General features: G+C 37.2%; 1 protein-coding gene across 2 annotated transcripts; it reads left to right on the top strand.

The window, feature by feature from the left end:
* The first annotated feature begins 815 nt into the window (after positions 1 to 815).
* Positions 816 to 6466, top strand: LOC149820960 (uncharacterized). 2 transcript variants are annotated; one of them, XM_089983875.1, is made up of 4 exons: positions 816 to 1236; positions 1324 to 1907; positions 5226 to 5741; positions 6028 to 6466. In XM_089983875.1, the coding sequence occupies exons 1-4, from the start codon at positions 978 to 980 to the stop codon at positions 6151 to 6153; spliced, it is 1485 nt and encodes a 494-aa protein (XP_089840001.1). In that variant the 5' UTR covers positions 816 to 977; the 3' UTR covers positions 6154 to 6466. The 2 variants fall into 2 exon arrangements, with proteins under 2 accessions (XP_089840001.1, XP_089840002.1); XM_089983876.1 differs by having other exon boundaries at positions 853 to 1194.
* The last annotated feature ends 15504 nt before the right edge of the window (positions 6467 to 21970 follow it).

Raw genomic sequence — 21970 nt, 5'->3', positions numbered from 1 at the left:
AATGTTTCGTTAATAAGCCAGGTATGGTTTGTGAAATTTTGTGCTAGATCTGAGTCCGACCCAAGTTCCAACTAAGATGAGTAAATTTTCAATGTAAAATAGATAAAAAGTATTATTTTATATGTTTAGGGTCTGGTTTATGTAATTCTTATAGAATCCAGATCCATACATGATACCAGCATCTCAAATCAGATATAGGTTTGTCCCCCATCTGAGTCCCTGCCAAAACCCAACCCGTTGAGGCATTTCCTTTATGCCTTGGGCTCTTGAAAGGCAAGGAATACCTCCAATGCACCATTATCATGAGTAATACCAAGAAATGATTATGCGCTCACATGTTATTTAATAGAAGGGCCGGCATATGTTCTCATTTTCTTTTCTTTTTCTTTTATGTTCTCATTTTCTTTTTTTTTCTTTCATGCGAAAGTAGCATCCCTCTCTCTCTTGCGAACTAATAATGCACATATACTTTATTGGACACATACCGGCCTATTTTTGTTTTCTTTCTGTACTGGATGAGACACACCAAATAACTCTCTCTCTCTCTCTCTATATATATATATATATATATATATATATATATACAAATTAAATAATGGATACACAATGAGCTAATAGTTTTCACCTTTTTTTTTTCTCGTTGGAACCAAATAAACACTACTTTTCCTGCATATCAATGTGGGACTACCAGTAAAGGCGAAAAAGCAGAAAAAACAGCCCAGCTAATGAATTCTGTCCCAACACAACTGACAAGGAGAGAAAGGGGAACATGCCAAACTCAACCCCTTTACAGTTGGCACCGGTCCACAAAAAACTATACCCATAACAAACAGAACTTTGGGTCTCGACTTGCACCAAATCTGTGCTTGCTTGAAATTTGTCATCCGCATCTGCTTTTAGCAAATTGTAAATGCGTGTAAATGAATAAAATCCTGATTGGTGGTACACCATCTTTAGCCTGGTCCTAGAAAACATCTATGGAAAATCAGATCTTCATCCTTGTTTTCCTCCTAGAGATCCTGTTTTTGCCAACGATTTCAGCTTCACAGCAGTATGTATCAGCAGTTGGTGACCCTGGAATGACAAGGGATGGACTCAGAGTTGCCTTTGAAGCGTGGAACTTCTGCAATGAAGTGGGAAAGGAGGCTCCAAAGATGGGTAGTCCTAGAGCTGCTGATTGCTTTGACATCACTAGTAAGGCCACAAACGGATTAAACCATTTGAAAAGGAAGAAAGGTTCATTGTTTTCTTCGTGTTGAAGAGACGGTAAAGTTCAACATTAATAATGTTCCCAATCCAACACCTTTGTTTCTTGTTTTGTAGGTGAGTGTATTGTTCATAAGGTGACAGAAGAAGAGAACAGACTTGGGGTGGGAACACCATTTCCGGGAGTGACACCTGAAGCTCTGAACAATGCAGACTTGTATGCAGTGGGAAAGGAACTATACTTGGGCTCCAAATGTGAAGTTTCAGACGCATCAAATCCATGGCAGTTTTGGATGGTGATGCTCAAGAGTGGGAATTTGGATACAACGGCCGGATTGTGTCCTGAGAATGGGAAAAGAGTTGGGCCTTTCAAGCAAACTCCAAGGTTCCCTTGCTTTGGTGAAGGCTGCATGAACCAACCACTTTTCTATCATGAGCAGACTCATTTTGTAGATGAGGAGAACTTGAGAGGGAGCTTCAACGGTAGCTATGAGTTGGATGTAGATTTGAGGGGTGGGCTTGGCAGCAATTCATTTTATGAGGTGGTTTGGGAGAAAAAGGCAGGGGTTGGGAGTTGGGTATTTAGTCATAGGGTGAAGACATCCAAGAAGTACCCATGGTTGATGCTATATCTCAGAGCAGATGCCACAAGTGGGCTTTCTGGAGGATACCATTATGAGACCAGAGGGATGCTCAAGATTGTAAGTAGCCTGAGAACCCCGTTTTTGTTTTTCTATGGTGGGCCTGAAAAAATTACATTTTGTTATGAAGCTTGAAATTTCTTATCCATGGAGCTGGTAAACTTTTCTTCTCTCTTTTCAATCCGATTCCCTCTAGCTTCCAAAGCAATGGTACAGTAGATTTTAGTCTCTCCTCCTTGAGTTATGCTGTTTATGTCTACTTGAAGAAGAGACGTATCGTTGTCTTTGTTTTTTCAGGATTTGACAGTAGGGAACATTGGATATTGGGGGGCGGAAAAGGGGGAGGCACCTCCATGAAAAAGCTGGGATATTGCATGCATTGGCTTACAATGCAATATCTCACATTTTCTTCACTTTTCCGGATAAGCGGGTACCTAAACATCCTCTCAGTGACTGCTTCCCCGCGCCCCCCCCCCCCCCCCCCCCCCAACATACACACACACACACCACACACACACACACACACACACACCAAAAAGAAAAAGAAAAACTAAATTTCTGGTATTTGAATCTCTTAAGATATTCAATAGACTTCTTCTTTTGCTATTTTAATTCTTATTATTTGTATTCTTTGAATAAATAATCAAGGATGAATTAGACAATGGTGGTAAGGGCCTGCTCCGATGAATACAGAGGGGCAGCTGTTTCATGTAAGATAGGACTCGCGACCCGTCCATCCCTATTTCATGGTAGGCACATGGAAGGAAGGGTGAATGCCCTGGCCTCGTGTTGGGCAGAATCCACTGGTCTGTGGGATAACAAAAAAACGCACACATAACTGAACTTACTAGTCTACAAGTCTAAAAAGACTCTCTCTCTCTCTCGCACATACACATAATGGAAAGACAGAGGTCTTGCACGAAAGTATTTCAAACCAGTGCCGGCAGCTTTGATACTAATCCCACTTCATATCAAGGATGATTATAAAATTGTATCATAAAGGATAAATATTGTATAAAACAAATTTTTGGAATAACAGTTCTATGTTAAAATTAAAAAGAATACTTTCCATCACATTTTAAATATGTGTTTGTGTGTGTGTGTGTGTGAGAGAGAGAGAGGTGCCCTATGGTTTTTTCATTCAATTGTTTTCTTTATAGGCTTACAAAATTGTATTAAAAGACAACCTATTTCATGAAGGAAATTTGTGGAAGTACAGTTTTCTTTTTACATAAACAAAATGCAAGGTACGATTCTATATTAAAAATTAAGAGAAAAAAAAACAGCTAAAGTTTTGGCAATAATAAAAAACGCAGCTAAGTTTTAGATATGGTTGAAAACACGCCTAAATTTAATCGCTCTTAATTAAAGACACATATTTGTCATTTTAACTTGGGTGAACATTAACTAAACTTCAGTTAACAGGATGAAGTTACTGATTTGCCTCCAGACAATGGGATTTTTTTTTGGTTTCCCACGCTCATTCTCTCTCACAATCTCCATCATTGAAGACTCGAAGTTGTCTTCAGCATGGATTGCCTTTGGATAAGTCTTCCCCACAAGGTTCGTTCAATCTTCCCCATTCCGTCACTACCCATCATACGAATAGGTGTTATTACAAACAGGAAAGCTCTCTCTCTCTCTCTCTCTCTTAGGAGGGGAGCAATGGCTTTCTGAATCCCCCTTTGCTTGCCGAACACCAAACACTTGCTGGAAAAATCTTCCCTTTCACTGCTCTTGGCGTTGGGACTCCCTGATTGATGTGCGTAGGATGAAGATGGGGGCTTTCAGTGAAGGTTCGTGCAGGTGCACATCTGCTAGGATTCGAGTCACGAGATTTCTATTTGCTATAGGATTAGTCTGATTCACTCTTGAGAACAGTTGGCACTGAGTGTGTTGGTGGGCAGAAGTTTGGGTCATAAAATTCATTTCTGCACTTGGGAAACTTTGAAATTCTGTTTTCAAAGCTGCTTGGTAAGGGAAATTTTGTAATTTCAATGCACATTTAACCGAAACCTTGACGGAATTTAACCTTGGGCTGTTTTAGTTAACCATAAGAAAGTTTAGGTGTGATTTTGACAATTTTGAAAGCTTAGGTTTGTTTTTTATTATGACTGAAAATTTAGGTGCGTGTTTGAAAATTTTCCTAAAAATTAAAAAGAAATATTTCATGTCATATTTTCATCTTTGTGTTTGTTTGTGTATAAACGAGAGAAAGAGAGAGTGATGCCATAGTGTTTTTCATTTATGCTCCTTGTGGAAACTGATAGTCGGAAGGAGTTTATGCATTTGGGAAAATGGCAGCTGCTGGCAGAAACTGATAGTCGGGAGGAGTTCATGCATTTGGGAAAATAGCAGCTGCTGGCAGCTACCACCTCTAGGAGGTGGTAGTTATCAAATCCATTCATTAATGCAAATACAAAGAGCCGAGGACCTCACTTCCCATCCCAAATGCATAAACACTCTCACACCAGCTACTACTTTCCAAACGTCCACCACCAAACTAGTTTGACCAAGTTTTTACCAAATGCATTAACTTTCGTCCTTGCTACCAGTTTTCAAACATAACCTTGATTGTTTTCTTTGTAGGCTTACAAAATTGTATTGTAAACGAAACTATTGCATGAAAGAAATTTTTGGAAATACACTTATTTTGGCAGAAATAAAATGCAAGGGACAATTCCATATTAAAAATTGAAAAAAGAAATATTTCATGTCATATTTTCATCTTTGTGTTTGTGTATAAACGAGAGAGAGAGGTTCATTACGTTTTCAGACTCAAAATGGGATATAAACAGCATTGCTATTCAATAGACCTCTTCTTTTCACCTTGCACCAATAATTAATCAAGAAGGCTTTAGAAAAGGCACAGTTGGGTGCACCCCAGTGCATGATTGCACACACAAACGCACACACACACACACACACACATTTTATCACACATGCCATGTACATGAGGGGATATGATGTACCAATTTAACCATATACAAAAGTCAGGGCAGATAGTAGGGACCCTCATAGAGAACCCTGTACCTTTATCCATTTTGCATGCATCTGCCTGTATAAAATCCTACTCCAACCAATATTCAAGTTTCAATTTTTCTCTTTTCTTTTCTTTTTTCTTTGCATGTGCTAAATGTCACGCCCTGACTGGTTTTTCCTCAACATCACATTCTCCTGTTTCTTCACGTAATGCTGTTCTCCGAGACAACTAGCTTACATATATTCTTGGCCAATAGCCAATGTTTAACATACTGATGCATAATGACTGATCATCACCCATGTAAATAAAGCAACAAAAACCAAAAGTACAGATGGCTTTTATTGCTTTTCTTCTTCCTTTAAGTGTTCAATTGAAATGCATCTGTCCTGTCTCAGCTTCCAGAGTCACCCAATTTCAAGGTTCGGCTAACACTTGATGTGAAGCAAGGAGGAGGGCCTAAAAGCCAGTTTTACCTGATGGATATTGGGAGTTGTTGGAAAAACGACGGATCTCCCTGTAATGGGGATGTTCTTACCGACGTAACCAGATACAGTGAGATGATCATCAATCCACAAACACCAGCATGGTGCACCCCCACAAATTTGCAGGCCTGCCCACCTTTCCATACCACTCCTAATAACACCAAGATTCACAGGACTGACACTGCCAACTTCCCATACTCTGCTTACCACTACTATTGTGGCCCTGGAAATGCCAAGTACTTAAAGAAGCCTTTCAGCACCTGTGATCCTTACAGCAATCCTCAGGCACAGGAATTGGTTCAGATATTGCCCCACCCGGCATGGGCAGCATATAGTTATCCTTCAAAGCCAGGGGAAGGCTGGATTGGGGACCCCAGGACATGGGAGTTGGATGTTGGTGGCCTCTCCTCAAGACTCTACTTTTATCAGGTGAACCTTCTTCCTTCGCAGAAAGTTATCAGATGAAATTTCCTAGGAAATGGCATGAAATCTTTTGTTATCAATCTGACTTGATGATACATGCTCGAAGAAGTGCTCGCCAATCTGCAACTTGTGCTTGAGCATATTCATGCATTCATACTGCATGAATATGATACATTTATCAGTTGTAAATTCTCCATTTTTCGATTTTGCTGCTTGATGCAATTAATTGCTGAAGAAAGGCTTTTGAACTGGAATATTTTCCATTAGTTCACATCCTTTATTTCTTTTCCAGGACCCAGGAACACCGCCGGCTAGAAGAATATGGACGTCTTTGGATGTCGGAACAGAAATATTTATCAGTGACAAAGATGAGATGGCAGAGTGGACTCTTAGTGATTTTGACGTTCTGCTACCTTAGCCACCTGATTGTTCATCTTTTTCTAGTTCAACCCATATCTAAGAGCCAGATCAGTGAGGTGAATCACACCTTGTGCAAAAGCTCAACAGAATTTGAAAGCTTAAAGTGTTGCAATAAAAGGGATACTGTATACCACAAGTTTTCTGATTTGTGTCATTTTATGCAATGTATCTCTTAAAAATGGCATGAATGAAGCATCCGATAATTCAGCTGTGGTTTGGGGACTGAATTTTGGTTGGTATACAGGCAATATGTTACCTCCAGAGAACATAACAAAGACTCTTCTGTTCAATTGAATAAATTGGTGCCACAAGTAGCAGTCGCATTAGTAAAATTGAACCTTTTCATTCAGTTGAGTCCTGCAAAAACTGATAGGAGAAGAAACCAGGTGGAAGCAGGAGGATTTCTCGGTTGCATTTGACAGAATGAGGCAGAGCCCTTGTGGTGGAGCAGTTACAGCAACTTTCCCAAGTTCCTTTTGATCACAGGTTGTCAAAATGTTTGGGACAGTGTTTGGAGGAAGTTCATCCCAGGGTTACCGGAAGCACCACTATATGGGGAAGCCCTTCTCCGGTGAAATGTGGTGCTTCCGAAACGTGCGGGAAAGCGCCAAAAAAAATGAGAAGCGCGCTTCCTATTTAGGGGAAGCTCGCCTCTTGTTTTTTCATTTTTGTGTTTTTTTTTTCTTACTTTTTTCTCTATTTTTGCTGCCCCCTTGCTTCTTAGGTTGCTTTCCAGACTATTCCTGATTAGCTTCCAAGTCATCCTGCACTTCTCACTTCTTAAAATTTTGAAAGTGCCTCGTTTCCTGCTCCCGCTTCCCCTACAACTCTGGTTCATCCTTAGGAATTGAATCATCTTCTTGAATCATCTTCAACGAGGCCTTCAGAAAAAACAAAACTCCACCACGTTTCATTCACAGTTTCAGTAGTTACAACACACATGCATCTCGATAAAGCTAATATCCTGAGGACTAGAAACAGTTCTAATTAATTATATCTCTATGCATAAGGAAATTCTTAAAAAACAAAATACTTTTACAAAACCTCTATTTCGAAAAGCGACATGGAAGCCATACCATGAGTTTGAACCGTCCTTTTCAAGATGAGAAGGCTCTGGCCCGTTTCAAATTTGGATCCTCCCAAACGGGGTTTGGACGTGCAAAGTTCGACTCTCCATACAGGCATACAAGTTTAAAAATTTTGTGCAATAAAATATAAAGTTGTGATAAGTATATATTTAAAAACCTAACTCAAGCAATTAAAATAAATGATGAATTAATGTGAAACGTACGTTTTTCGGACTTAAATGTCCCATTGTTCATCAAACCACATTCCGAACTTTGATCAGGCAGAACCTCCCCGTTGATGATGAAGCTCGACAATTTGTGCACTTGGGTATTCTCTCTTTGGATGTCCAAGTCTAGATGCTTAGGACCAGACAAATATCCGAGATATTTTGAAAATATCGCAAAAAAATAATATATTATCTTACCATTTTAAACTTTAAAATCTTGCGATATTTACAAAATATCGTGATATTATTAACAAAACATAAATATCGCATTTTTATCACGATATTTACGTTTTTATCGCGAGATTTAAAATATAAAAAAAGACCATTACTTGTTTTAAATTAATTTAAAATGCATTAAACAACATTGTTTTCAAGTGAATAAATTCTCATTAAATTATCTTTTAATTCATCGCTCTTCCCCCTTTCTCTCTCTCTCATTTAATAGTAATAAAACTTCCTCTCATCCACCAAAAACATAAAAACTACTTTATCCACACGGCCGCATTGGAAAGTGTTGATAATAGAAAACAGTTTCCTAAAATCTATTTTAAAAATTAAAAGCTTTAAATGCATTGCGAGTAGGAAAGGTCTTCTAAAGTCCAATGTGTAAATTACACCCATATTTTGAATTTTAAATGATTTTATTTAGAAGTTTCAATTTTTAGACAAGACCTTAAACCCATATCATTTTCTAAAATTTTGTTTTGCTTCATATTTATTAAATATTAATTAATTTACTTGTATCTGATATTTTCTAAAAAAACTCAAGATATATAAAAAAAATTCAAAATCTCACCAGAAAAATCTTGGTGATAATTTGTTATTTTAAACTTTTGTCACTATACTCAGGACACAGAGATTAAGAATCCCCAACCTGAGAAATTCATGGCTACCTAAAGAACCACGGGAATGACCCTCTTGAGGGTTAGGAAACCTAGACTTGTACTAAGTACGAAGCCATTCTTTAGATGAGACTTAGTTGTACCGGCTCAGCTTGTCGCAAATATCCTGAGAATTATGAAAAATATCATGTTAATATCGTGAGAAAATTTCTTGCCAGATTTTCAAAATATCGCAAGATTTATGAAAAAACATAAATACCGCAATTTAAATGTGATATTTATGTTTTCAATAACTATTTATTGTGAAAAACTGTGTATTTTTATTTTTAAATAATTTGTATTAATATTTTCTTATAATTTTTTTTTTTATATTTTTTTATTGTCGAGATTTTGGCGAACAAAAACGCTAGATTTATGAAAAAATTTCAAATTCTTGCAAATTTTTGAAAAACGAGATTTTTCTGTTTTTAACTTATATCACAATGTTTCCAACCGACAGTGTAAACCCGTGATTCACCCCTTGCCGCCAGCTGGCTTCGGCTGAGCAAGAGCTTAAAAGCAAAGAGGTTTTGACACATGGGAATGGAATCCTGACCACCCGTCTTGTGGCCAAGGCTTGTTCCAATGTGCCAAACCCTTTGAGGCTTAATAAGTTTTAGTTTATATTCCTATTTATCTCATTAGGATAAGTTTTGGGCTACTTATGCAAATTCGATGTTGGATTTGGGAAGAAGCCTACGATCTACCATTATACTAAACTATGAACCTTTGAAAATGAGTAGCATTTTTTTTTAAATCATTGAATAATTCATTCGTCATTTCTGAAAATAAAACCCTTTACAAAAATTATGTATAGACAAAAGGCAAAACCCTAATGTAATTTGGATTCGAGATAGATCCAATATCTAACTAAAAAACAAAAGTCAATCAAATATCTAATATTTAATTTAAATTTAATAACATCCTAAAAAAATAATTAGATCCAAATGATTCTTAGACCCGGTCGGCTATGCTTCGCTCCTACATCATTCTTCTTAGGTTGGAGAAGACTCGCGTAAGATCATACTTTCTTTTCTTCCAATTTATTTCAACTTGTGTAGACCATATAATTGATACAACTCGATATTTGATATGCATGGCACTAGTGGGATTTGATCAACAAACGATCTAAGCAGAAGGGATATGTGGACCATATTGAATTTTGATTGATTTAAATAGGTTTCAAATGGATCCACATATTTACTTTGCGCCAGGCTAGAAAAATTCACTTGAAAACCATTTTCGATCCAATTAAGTTTAAGTAAATTCAGATATTCCATAACTGGGTCCAAGTCCTTAATGGGTTTTGGAGTAGCACCTGGGTCAAATGAAAAAAATAATCTTTGATTGTGGGTTTGGTTTAAGACTAAGTAAATTTGGATCAACCCAAGAGGGTTTATTAGGGTTTGAGGATTCAAATGGGTTTCGGGGCGGATTTGGGTTGATGATATTGTGAAACGGGCCAAAATCAAGTGAAAACCAGTTCAGCCCGTGTCATCGGCTACTCCCCTCTCACGAGGAAAAGGGGTGGATGCATACTGACAAATGTCGGCCATATTTTGAAAATATCACAAAAAAAAACATGATATATTATCTTAGCGTTTTAAACTTTAAATTCTTGTGATATTTTCAAAATATCATATATTTTTTTACAAAACCTAAATATCATGTTTCTATCACAATATTTATGTTTTATCGCTAGATTTAATAAAAAAAAGAGACCCTTGCTTTAAATTCATTTAAAAAGCATTGAACAACATTATTTTTAAGTGAAAAGTTTCTCATTAAACTATCTTTTAATTCATATTTCTCTCTATCTCTCCCATCTAATAGTAATAAAACTTCCTCTCATCCACCAAAAACAAAAAAATGAGTTTCAAAGCAGCATTGGAAAGTACTGATAATAAAAAATAGTTTCCTAAAATCTATCTTGGAAATTAAAAGCTTTAAATGCATTGAGAATAGGAAAGGTCTCCTAAAGTCTAACGTTTAAATTATTTTATTTTGAAGTTTCAATTTTGGACAAGACCTTAAACTCATATCATTTTCTAAAATGTTTAATTTTTTTATATTTATTAAATATTCATTAATTTATTTTTATTAGATATTTTCTCAAAAAAATTAAGAGAAATGAAAATTTTCCAAATCTCATGAGAAGAATCTTGGCGATAAGTTGCTATTTTAAACTTTTGTCTCTATGCTTAGGACTAGGGGTGCCAACAGGTCTGGTTTACCTGGGCCAAACACTGTAGGGTCTGCATATGGTGATAAATAAGAAGACCCGATTAAGACCCGGTCCTAACCCAAAGGTTCGATTAATACATGGATTCGGGTATAGTTTGTGAAATTTTATACCAGACCCGAGCCCAACCCTGGTTTTCATTAAGACCTGCAAAATTTCAATGTAAAAATGATAAAAAAATATTATTTTATCGGGTCTGATGATGGGTTGATCGGCTGGCCTGCGCAAAAACACAGAAGAAACCGAATTTTGTGTAAAAAATGCAGTTGCAGGGGGCCGATATACCTGATGCTGCCATTGTTGAGCCGGGATCGATGGAAGGTTGTGGCGACCGGAGCAGAGGAAGGCTTCTCCACGAGCGCAGGCTGTTGTATGCAGTCGGTGAGCAGGACCTGTTCCCTCACCCGTATGGAAAAACTTTTGAATGGAGAGGTAAGCAAAGAAAACATGTTGTCCCTCTTGTTTTCCCCAGTATATACCCTATTTGGGGGTCGCTCATGATACCCCTTTTATAGGCACAAAGTGGGAACAGTTTGTGTAACCATTCTTCCTTATTCTGTATGAGTTTATCAGAAAGAACAACTTCAGGTGGGATGCTATCCGCATCGTGGGTAACCACCACCACTCACGGTGGTTTATCCCAACATTCTCCCACTTGTTTCGACGATAAACCCTTAACCAAAAAACTTTATGGGAATGACTTGATGAAGACTTGATGAATAGATTGGCCTTTATAATCTATTTCATAGATCCTTAGTTGAATATCTAATCCTTATGAGATTAACAACAAACAAGTAATAATAAGAATCAATGAACTGGATGTGATCACTTTATTTATATGTCAAAAAGAGTTTAACAAGCACATCCTCAATACATGTTTGGAATATAATCCTGGTGCCAGCCCTTTATTAAGAGGATCAACAATCATCTCTTTAATACCAAGATTAACAATATGCACTAGATGATTCTCTGTCCTTTCTTTAACAACAAAGTACTTTAATTTCATATGTTTACATGATGTAGTACTTTTATTGTTATTAAAAAAGAACACTGCAGCTTCATTATCATAGTAGACCTTCAGTGGCTTCTCAATGGAATCGATCACCTTTAACTGTGATATGAAGTTCTTCAACCATATGGCCTGCGAGGTAGTCTCATACAATGCTATAAATTCTGCCTTCATGGTATAAGCAGCAGTGGTCGTCTGCTTTCCACTTTTCCAAGAGATCGCGCACCTAGCAAGTAAGAAGATGTACCCAGTAGTAGACTTTCTACTATCAAGGCATCATCATAAGTCCGCATCTGAGTAACCAATGACCTCGAGATGATTAACTTTATGATACATCAACATATAATCTTTTGTCCCTTACAAATATTGCAAGACTTTCTTGGCAGCCTTCCAATGGGATATGCCTGGGTTAAACTAAAATATGTCAAGCACCCCTACAACGAAAGAGATATCTGATCGTGAACAAGTCTACGTGTATTGCAAGCTGCCAACAACTGATGCATATGGATAAACACTCATCTGTGCTTTGTCAATATCGTCCTGTGGATAATCCTTTAGGCTCAACTTATCATCTTTTGATATGGGTGTTGAACTAAGAGAACAATTCTCCATCCCATATCGTTTTAACACCTTATTTATGTAGGAACTTTGGTAGAGGCCTAGAAAACCTCTTGCTCTGTCTCGACGGATCTCAATGCCAAGAACATAAGCAGCCTCACCCATATCTTTCATATCAAAATGTAATGCAAGAAATTGTTTTGTCTCTGAAAGTAACTTTATATCATTGGTTGCAAGCAAAATGTCATCCACATACAACATCAATATAATAAACTTACTCCCACTTTCCTTAAGGTATATACACTGTAAACCCAAAAGTCACAATGACTTAGAAAATTTTAATATACCACTGTCGGGAGGTCTGTTTAAGTCCATATATTGATTTGTTAAGCTTGCAAACCAAACAATCATCTTCAGATAAACCAAAAGGTTGATCCATGTATACCTCTTCATTTAGATCTTCGTTGAGGAACATTGTTTTTACATCCATCTGATGTAGCTCCAAGTCATAATGAGCTACGAGGGCCAAGATTATTCTCATTAACTCTTTAGTTGAGACAAGAGAAAATGTCACATTATAGTCAATGCCTTCCATCTGGGTGAATCCTTTAGCAACCAATCTTGCTATATATCTCTCTATGTTACCTTTGGAGTCCTTTTTTGTCTTAAAGACCCATTTATACCCTACGGGTTTTACTCTCTTAGGTAACTTGACAAGATCTCACACTCGATTCTTAGCCATAGAGTTTAACTCTTCTTTCATGACTTCTATCCAGTGTGTAAATTGTTTGCTTTTCACAGCTTCCATAAAGGTCAACGAATCATCATCTATATCTATGAAATCACCAGGCTCCTGAAGGTACACTACATAATCAGGATGTATGACAGATCTCCTAATTCTTATGGATATCTAAATAGGTCATTTTTCAGGCTCAGACTGAACCTGATCATCTTGTTCATGCTCTTCCGCATTGTCCACAATAGATTCACTTTGGATTTGTGCATCAACAACTGTGTGATCAACCACATTATTATTAGGAATAATAATGTGGTATCTCTTAGTGTTTTCCTTAAGAGGTGATGAGACTGGATCCTGTATTTTCTCAAAACCAAGGTTTTGAAGTGCACTTAGTCCAACTGAACCATCTTCAAGAAATTTTGCCTTATCCATTTCAATAATCTATGGTGAATGAGATGGGCAATAAAACCTGTATCCTTTTGATCTTTCTGGATAACCAATGAAATATTCACTGGTTGTTCTTGGATCAAAGGCTTTAATGTGGGGGTTATATAACTTAGCTTCTGCTGGACATCCCTATATGTACATATAAGATAGTGATGGTTCCCTACCTGTCCACAACTTGTAGGGAGTTTTAGGCACATATTTCGTAAGAATCTTATTCAAAATATGCACAACAGTCCTTAAGGCTTTACCTCACAACTTCATGGGAAGTGTTGAATAATTCAACATGGTCCTGACCATTTCTTTAAGCGTACGATTCCTTCTTTTAGCTGTACTATTCTGGTAGGCACTATCAGGCATGATATATTGAGGCACAATGCCTTCCTCTTTGAGAAATCATGCTAATGGTCTTTCCCTTCGCCTCATCTCAGTAAACCTACCATAATATTCGTCACCTCTATCAGACCTGACTATTTTAATAACTTTATCGGTTTGTTTCTCTACTTCTTTCTTAAATTCCTTGAACATCTGAAAAATATCAGATTTTTCAAAGATCAAGTAGAGATACATATATCGTGAATAATCATCAAGAAAAGTGACAAAATATTTTTCGCCTATGTAACAGGGGTAAATGGTCCACATACATCTGTATGGACTATCTCTAATATCTCACTACTGCGTTTGCCACCCTTTTTATATGTGTTTGTATGCTTAGCCTTTATGCAATCAACACATGGGTCATTTTCAGTAAAATCTAGAGATTTCAATATCCCTTTATTTACAAGCCTCTTTATTCTCTTTTCAGAGATATGACCCAACGTTCGATGCCAAAGCATGTAGGATTTATCATTAATCATGCTACGTTTATTCTCAACCAATGCATATTCAGAATTCAAAGACTCCTGAGTTTGGATCTTCACGTTCAATTTATACAAACCATCATAAACTGATGTAGAACCAATTTCAATAAAATTTCTATAAATGAATAATTTGAAATTTTCAAACTTAAAATAATATTCAATTTTATCCAATTTTGAAATTGAAATTAAGTTTCTACTATATGATGAAATATAAAAAATATCATGAAGATCCAAATTTACGCTTGTATCTAAAGTAATCCTACAAGTCTCAACACTCTTCACATGCGAACACATCTTATTTCCCGAATAAATGCTCTTCTCATACATTGTTGGTTTCTTTATACTCAGGAACAACTGTAGACATTTGAAAATATGAACAGTAGCACCAGAATCAATCCACCAGCTATTTTTAAGAATTTGTAATAAATTACATTCATGAGAAATAAATGGCAAATTATTTTTCTTGTCCAACCACTTCTTGTACTTTATGCAATCTGTCTTCCTGTGTCTCTTCTTCTTGCAAAAGAAACACTTTATGGGAGCAGAGTCGGATTGCTTACCTTGGTATGTTTTATCCCCTGCTGGCTTCTTTCTAGCATTTCTCTTGAATACATTCTTCTTTGGTCCTATCTTGGGTGTATGAAAAGCCATATGTGCACTCTGCACTTTCTCTCCTTTCAATCTCTCTTCGTCTTCAACACACTTGGACATAAGTTCATTAAATGTCCATTCATCATTATATGTGTTGTAAGAGATTTTGAAAGATATGTACTTTAAGGGTAAGGACGTTAGAACTAAATGCACTAGCAAAGAATAAGAAATGGTCAGCTTCATGTCATTCAACTGAGACACTGTTTCTCATCTTCAAAATGTATTGGCAAATGTTTTCTATCAAATATATTTCATAGATATGAGCTTTGACATCAGAGTACTGGCTCTGGCCTTGTTTGAACTCACAAATTGTGCTTTAATAACACTAAAAAATTCTCTCATTGTCCTACATTGCAGGATAGCATTGCAAATATTCTTAGCCACCTTAGATTGCAAAAGTAATAGGCTAAACTTATTTGAACACTCTCACTTCTCAAAAGCACTCTTTTGTTCAGCAGTGCTTTGATCAGTCAGGGCAGCGAGTTCATCTATTCTTAGAGTCAGATCTAAATCCATACACCCTAATGTAAAAAGAACAGTCTTTTTTCAATCACTAAAGTTTGATCCATCTAGAAAGGGAATACAACTAAAGCCATTTAAAATCACAGGACTAGAAACTGCATGACAAAAGACATATATCAAAAGACATTCATACGATACAAGACTTAATAGAAAAAATGAATGAATAAAGACCCTTAATATGCTTATTTTCAGGTGAGTGTAGGGGGTCATTGAAGCCTTACTTTGGTAAGAGCTCCAACATGCGAAACCACTTCGCATACCGATCATATTTGATAAAACTAAGGTTCTTGTGACGTTAGACCATTAACACAAGGTACCTTTGGATACACATGTGCGATGTATCTCAACACATTTATCTTATTTTACCCTACTTAAATTTCAAACACGATAAAACTTTCTTTGGGTCATTTATCGTTTCACGAATCTAAGTACAATGTTTATATTGGCTAAAACTGTATGACAATACTAGAATTTTTTTGACAACATACGTGTATTCAGTCACTTTAGTGACATGAATACACTAAATCATCTAACTATCCTTAATGCCAATATTGAATATTCATAAAATAATAAAATAACACTTTAAATATGTTGTAACTTAATGCTTATGCTCATAGACCAAAGAAAAAAATCAATTTTCATATCAAAAAATTGATAAACCGATAAAATAAAAACTTGAATCAGTCACCAATTTATTGAATCAGTTCTCAATCCTTATGAACCAACTATAAAATCTCTAAATCGGTGACATAATCCCTTGAACCAGTCTCAAAATTGAATGAACCAGTCAAAAGACCCCCGAACCGATTCCAAAACTGGAAGAATCGGTCAAATGACTCTCGAATCGATTCTAAAACTAGAAGAACCGGTCAAAAGACCCTCGACCGGTTCTAAAACCTCATGAACCAGTGATAAAACCCCTGAATCAGTCCTAAAATCGTATGAACCAGTTATTAAATCTCTGAATCGTTTTAAAAACATATTGTATCGGGTCTGCAACAGTCTGAACCGGTCCCTGTAGCACTAAACCGGTCTCAGATGACTGAGAATCGGTTCCAGAGAGACCTGAATCAGTTCAGGATTAATCCAAATTGACTGAAACAGTTCATGCACTGTTATAGTGCAATGGATCTGGTTCTGTCATGCTGTCAGATCCAGAACCATATAATCTGGTTTTAACCGGATTCTGGATCTATCACAGACAGAACCAGATCCAGATTACCCAGATCTGATCTAGAGACTCAGAGGTATTCAGATTTGGGTTCTGAGACCCATAGCCTCATATCCGGATCCAACCTGGATCGATATCATGAGTCAGTACGGGTCAACAGATCTGGTTTGAACCGTAACCCGATCCAAAAGAACTTAGTGGATTGTGTAGGATTCCAGAAATCCAAAACGAATTTCACAGACCTGACTCGAATCCAAAATCATAATGGGTCAGGGTCATATGGATTTTGGATCCATTACCCAAGAACTGAATCCGATCCAATCCAAAGAGGCTTTTATGGATCAAATTAGGTAATATGGATCAGATCCAGTTATACACCCGATCCGGACCCAAATCTCTACGAGTCATAAATCCTTACAAAACTGGGTCCCCCATTTGAATCCTGGATCTGATCCAAATAGCCTTATGAATCGGTTCGGGTGGGGCGGGTCCGGATCCAAACTTGGACCAGACCTGAAAATGGTTTAAAATAAAACCTAAAACATAAAATAGGGTTTAAAATAAAACCTATTTCGCCTCTTCCCTTCTCTCTCCTCTGATGTAGATCGCCATCGCCGGCTCCGACGGTTTGACAATCAGACGATTGTCAATGACCCAAGCGGCATGAAATAGGCAGCCACCACCGTCAGTGGCTCAATGGTCACTAGCTTTCGACGATGGGGCAACAACAACCGCGACAAAAAAATATAGGTCCGGCGACTCGACAGTCGCCACTGACGGCTCTGACGGCTCTGCACTGCCCTGACAGAGAAGAAGGAAGAAGATAAGGAGCCGACGACATCCTTCCCAACTGAACACTCAAAAAATGGAGGTAAGTCATTTTTTTTTGGGAAGAGAACGACGTCACAACCGACATCACTGGAAAAAAGGGCGATGGATCGCAGGCCTGGACCCGCTAGATGCAAAAACCCCTTTCAACCCTTAAAAGAGAAGGGTCAACCCCATGAAGGTCGACAATAAAGGGGGGTTTTGTCGGGTAGACGTCAGCTGACAATCCCGCCGAAAAAAACTTTGGTTTGATGGGCATAGGTGCAACAATGCAAGCGTGGGCCCAAAACCATTATTGGGTTGATCAGCTGGCCTGCGCAAAAACACAGAAGAAATCAGATTCTGTGTAAAAAATGCAATTGCAGGGGGAAGATATACCTGATGCCGCCATTGCTGAGTCGGGATCGATGGAAGGCTGTGGCGACCAGAGGAGGGAAAGCCGTTGGTGGTGGCTGGAGTAGAGGAAGGCTTCTCCTCAGCTGGACTGCGATCCTCCACGAGCGTAGGCTGCCGTATGCAGTCGGTGAGCAGGACATGTTCCCTCACTCGTATGAAAAAACTTCTGAATGGAAAGGTAAGCAAAGAAAACATGTTGTCTCTCTCATTTTCCCCTGTATATACCCTATTTGGGGGTCACTCATAATATCCCTTTTATAGGCACAGAGTGAGAACGGTTTGCGTAACCGTTCTCCCTGATTCTGTGTGAGTTTATCGAAAAGAACAACTTCAGGTGGGATGCTATCCACATCGTGGGTAACCACCACCACTCACGGTGGTTTATCCCAACATCTAGTTCATGTAGTTCTTATCGGGTCCGGGTATAGTTTTTCTTATAGTAGACCTGATTAAACTCGGTTTCAGACCCAATACCATACCCAAAAATCAGATCCAAGTCTGGTTCCACGAGGTTTCGAACCAAACCCTACTCTCCCACACCCCTACTTAGGACACATAGATTAACAATCCCCAACCTGAGAAATTCATGACTATATAGAGAACCATTGGAATGACCCCTTAAGGGTTAGGAAACCTAGTATTGTACTAAGTTTTAGTTTTTTTTTTCCATGAAAGATAGAGAAACTACCCTTCGGATCAGACTTAGTCGCAGTGGCTTTGCCTGATGTACTTAGAGTTGCCTTCTTGACGGTGTAAACCCCATGGTGCACCCATTGCTCCCAAGGAGTCGTCTGACTCTGTCTGAGCCAGGGCTTATTTCTTGCCCTCGTTAAAAAAAGGCTTTTTTTTACACTCATGGTGATGGAATCCCAACAACCCATCTAGTGGGCAAGGTTCCTTCAACTGTGCCAAACCCTTTGAGGCTTACTAAGTTTTAGTTTATTATTTCAATTTATCTCATTAGGTTAAGTTTTGGGCTAAGTATGCAAATTCGATGCAGGATTTGGTAAGAAGCCTATGATATATGATGATGCATTAAATACACATAATCATAATATATTTTTACTGCATAAATGCATTATTTATAGGTTTAGAACCCACACTTAGGTGCATTTATATGTCATTGAGCTACGGTTCGGATTTCATTCGAATCGGATTTAAAACGAGAAAGTTATCGCATTTACAGTGTAGCGGGTCAGAACTCGGGTGAACCGGGTAAAAAATGGATCCAATTGGCTCATCTGAGACCTGGATCAATGCCAAATTTCCATGATCCAACCCACCTCAACCCATTCACAATTTTTAGAAAATCTTTGCTAAAACCCCCTCCATGCTAGGCACCTAGAAAATATTTTCCTTTTAATCCTCTTTCTGGAATTGCCAGAAAGAGGGTCTATGCGTTAAAAGCTCAAAAGACGCCCAAAGAAAGTCATCTTTGCCTAGGATTTTGTGCCCTAGGGGCTCAATTCTTCTTCAACCATTGTCTTCCCCATCCGCCCCTTGCAGCCATTTTCTTTCCCATCCGTGGGAGTTGCAGCAAAACGCAGCTCCATTGGAGCCGCCACCCTCCTTCCCTTCATTCTCCTTCTTTTTCAGAACTTCCCATGATTTTCCCCTTGTTGTGACTAATACCCCATGATGCATTTTTGTAGGTTGAGGCAGCAATGGAGCACTCCATCTATGGCAAGGGCGCCGTCTACCCTTCCATGGCTAGCCGCCCCTTTCCCCGTCGGCTCTCTGTATCATCTCAACCATTGAAGTTTCACACCACCTTCGGAGTCTTCATCCTGCCCCTTCCAGCGAATCTGCAGAAAAGAGGGTATAGCACAACATCAACAAGGGTTACTTCGGCACATCTTCAAGGCAAAGTTCGCTCCCCATCTACCCCTCCAATTGTGGACGTCCGGAATTAGGTGTGTCTTCCTCTTCACCTTCTTTTAGATAAATCCCCAATGTGTGTGCAATTTTCTGTTTTTATTTTGAATGGTCTGCATTCTTTTTCTGTTTACTCTGTTTTCAAGCCTTAGCATAGCTGTCCATGCTTGAAACCAGTATGTAAATCGAGTCTTAGTCGTTGTTTTTATGTTTTTGAGGTGTTTGAATCAATTAGAATCCATTTTCCTATTTTGCGTTGAAATATGCTGGGTTACTTCTAGCCGACTGAAACCGTGGAGTGCAGAGTTCAATTCAATAAAACAGTGAAGATTAGGCGTGTTTTATTAGGTGTTTAATTAGTTTTTAGTGTTGTTTTATTATCGCGTGTTGTGTGTGTTAGAAAGAAGGTAAAAAGCCCAAAATCGGGTGAACTTATTCCACCTGATTTAGGCATCATAGTCCTAACTATGATTGTTTATGTTATCAACATTTAGGTAATTGTTTGATAGTTACGTAGTAAGTCTAATTAGAATGTTACAGAATAGGTTAATGTTACATTAGATTAACTTTTTTCTTTTCTTTGAATATGATTTATATGTAATTTTGATTTATGTGTGTAATGTAACTGGCCCTTTAGTCGTTTATTGTTTGTTTCAGTTTTAGAAGTAGTGTTGTTGCCTGTTAATTATTAGCCTAATTTAGCCTAGAATATATGTAGTTTGTTACGTTTTAATTGTGTAAATTAGTGAGGTCATGTTTAGAACATAGTTAGATTATGTGAACTCCTCATTAGGTTAAACTAGTTTTTAGCTTTAATATAAACGTAGTTGTAGATTCAATTGGCTTATTAGGATTATGTAATTAGCCTATATTAAGATGATGTCATTAAGTTAATCAAGTAGATTATTCTAACTCTTAATGGTAGCATAGGTTAAGGTAGTTAGTATAATGTCTAAATTAGATTTAATCTAGAACTAAACTATTTAAGTTCTTGTAATAATTGAGTAATTAGTTTAATTGAGGTCATTCACTGACTTCTATGTTAGTCTTAGGATTGTGAATGACTGATATTACATATATTTTGAATACATAGTGCAAACATTGAATTAGTTCAAATGAATAGTGGACTGAAGTAAAAACCAGATTTTTTCTCAGACTTACACTAGTTATATTCTGTGCTAATATTCTGAGTTTTCTTGAAATTACTGTTCTATGCTATTCATTAGTGTGTTAATTGTGTGCAAACCAAAAATCAACTCATTCAGAGTTGATTTGGTTTGCCGTTTAAGCGTTTTGCAAAATTAGTTTTTTCGCGATTTTAGATTTTGGGCCAAATGGTTCTAGAATTTGTATCGAACTTGAAACACTTATATTCGGAGTTCCTGAATGAGTTTTTCAATTCTGTAAAATTTGACAGACTCTTGAGTTTGTCAGAAAGAGAACAAAAGAGAAATACTTAGAATCGAGCTTAGTTTGCTCCTTCATAGTTCCTGTTTGCGAAAACCTATTTGAATCCGATTTTGCACTGTTCAGGGACAAAAGAGTCATTTAGCTAGTTGCTTGATTTTACGTAGTTTTTAGTATTTCCTAGCATGTAGTTAGTGAATTAACATCAGTTAGACTAGTTAGAATGTATTTAATTAGTTAGTTTAGTTAGAAATTATAGTTTTAGTTTTCTTTGTTTTTAATTGTAGTTTAATTTAATAATTAGTTCAGAAATAATTTTAGATGTAACTTAGAATTAATTAGTGATTATTTACTGACTCTTTATTTTCATTGTTATAGGTTGATAAGTTAGAAACAGGTCTACAGGTGTATTTACAATATGAAGTGCAGATGCACGTGTGGTGAAAAGACTGAATTACCCCTGGTGATCCAGAGAAGACTTAGCAACCATGTTTCAGTTCATTTTCATTTTTTGATTGTCATTTAATTAGAATTGTAATGTTAATGTAGTTGTAAAAAATTGTGATATTAATAAATTGAAGTTTTAGATTTTAATGCGAATGTATCCCGTTCCCTGTGGATTCGACCCGTACTCGCCACATTCGTGGAAAGTCGGTTTATTATTACTTGATGGGTGATTTTCTAAAACATTTCAATGATAAAATAATGTTTTAAAATAACGCTTACAAAATACACATCAGTCTATAGTTATACTAAATTATGAATCTTTGAAAAATGAGCAGCAAAAAAAAGTTATTGAATAATTCATTCATCAATTCTGAAAATAAAACACTTTACAAAAAATATTTATAGGCTAAATCCAAAACCCTAATCTAATTTGGATTTGAGATAGATCCAATACCTAACTATAAAACAAAAGTCTAAAAAAATAAATAAAT

Source organism: Nuphar pumila, chromosome 12 (assembly GCF_984573655.1).
Source record: "Nuphar pumila chromosome 12, dmNupPumi1.hap1.1, whole genome shotgun sequence".
NCBI lineage: Eukaryota > Viridiplantae > Streptophyta > Magnoliopsida > Nymphaeales > Nymphaeaceae > Nuphar > Nuphar pumila.
This window is presented reverse-complemented; position numbering and strand designations above follow the sequence as displayed.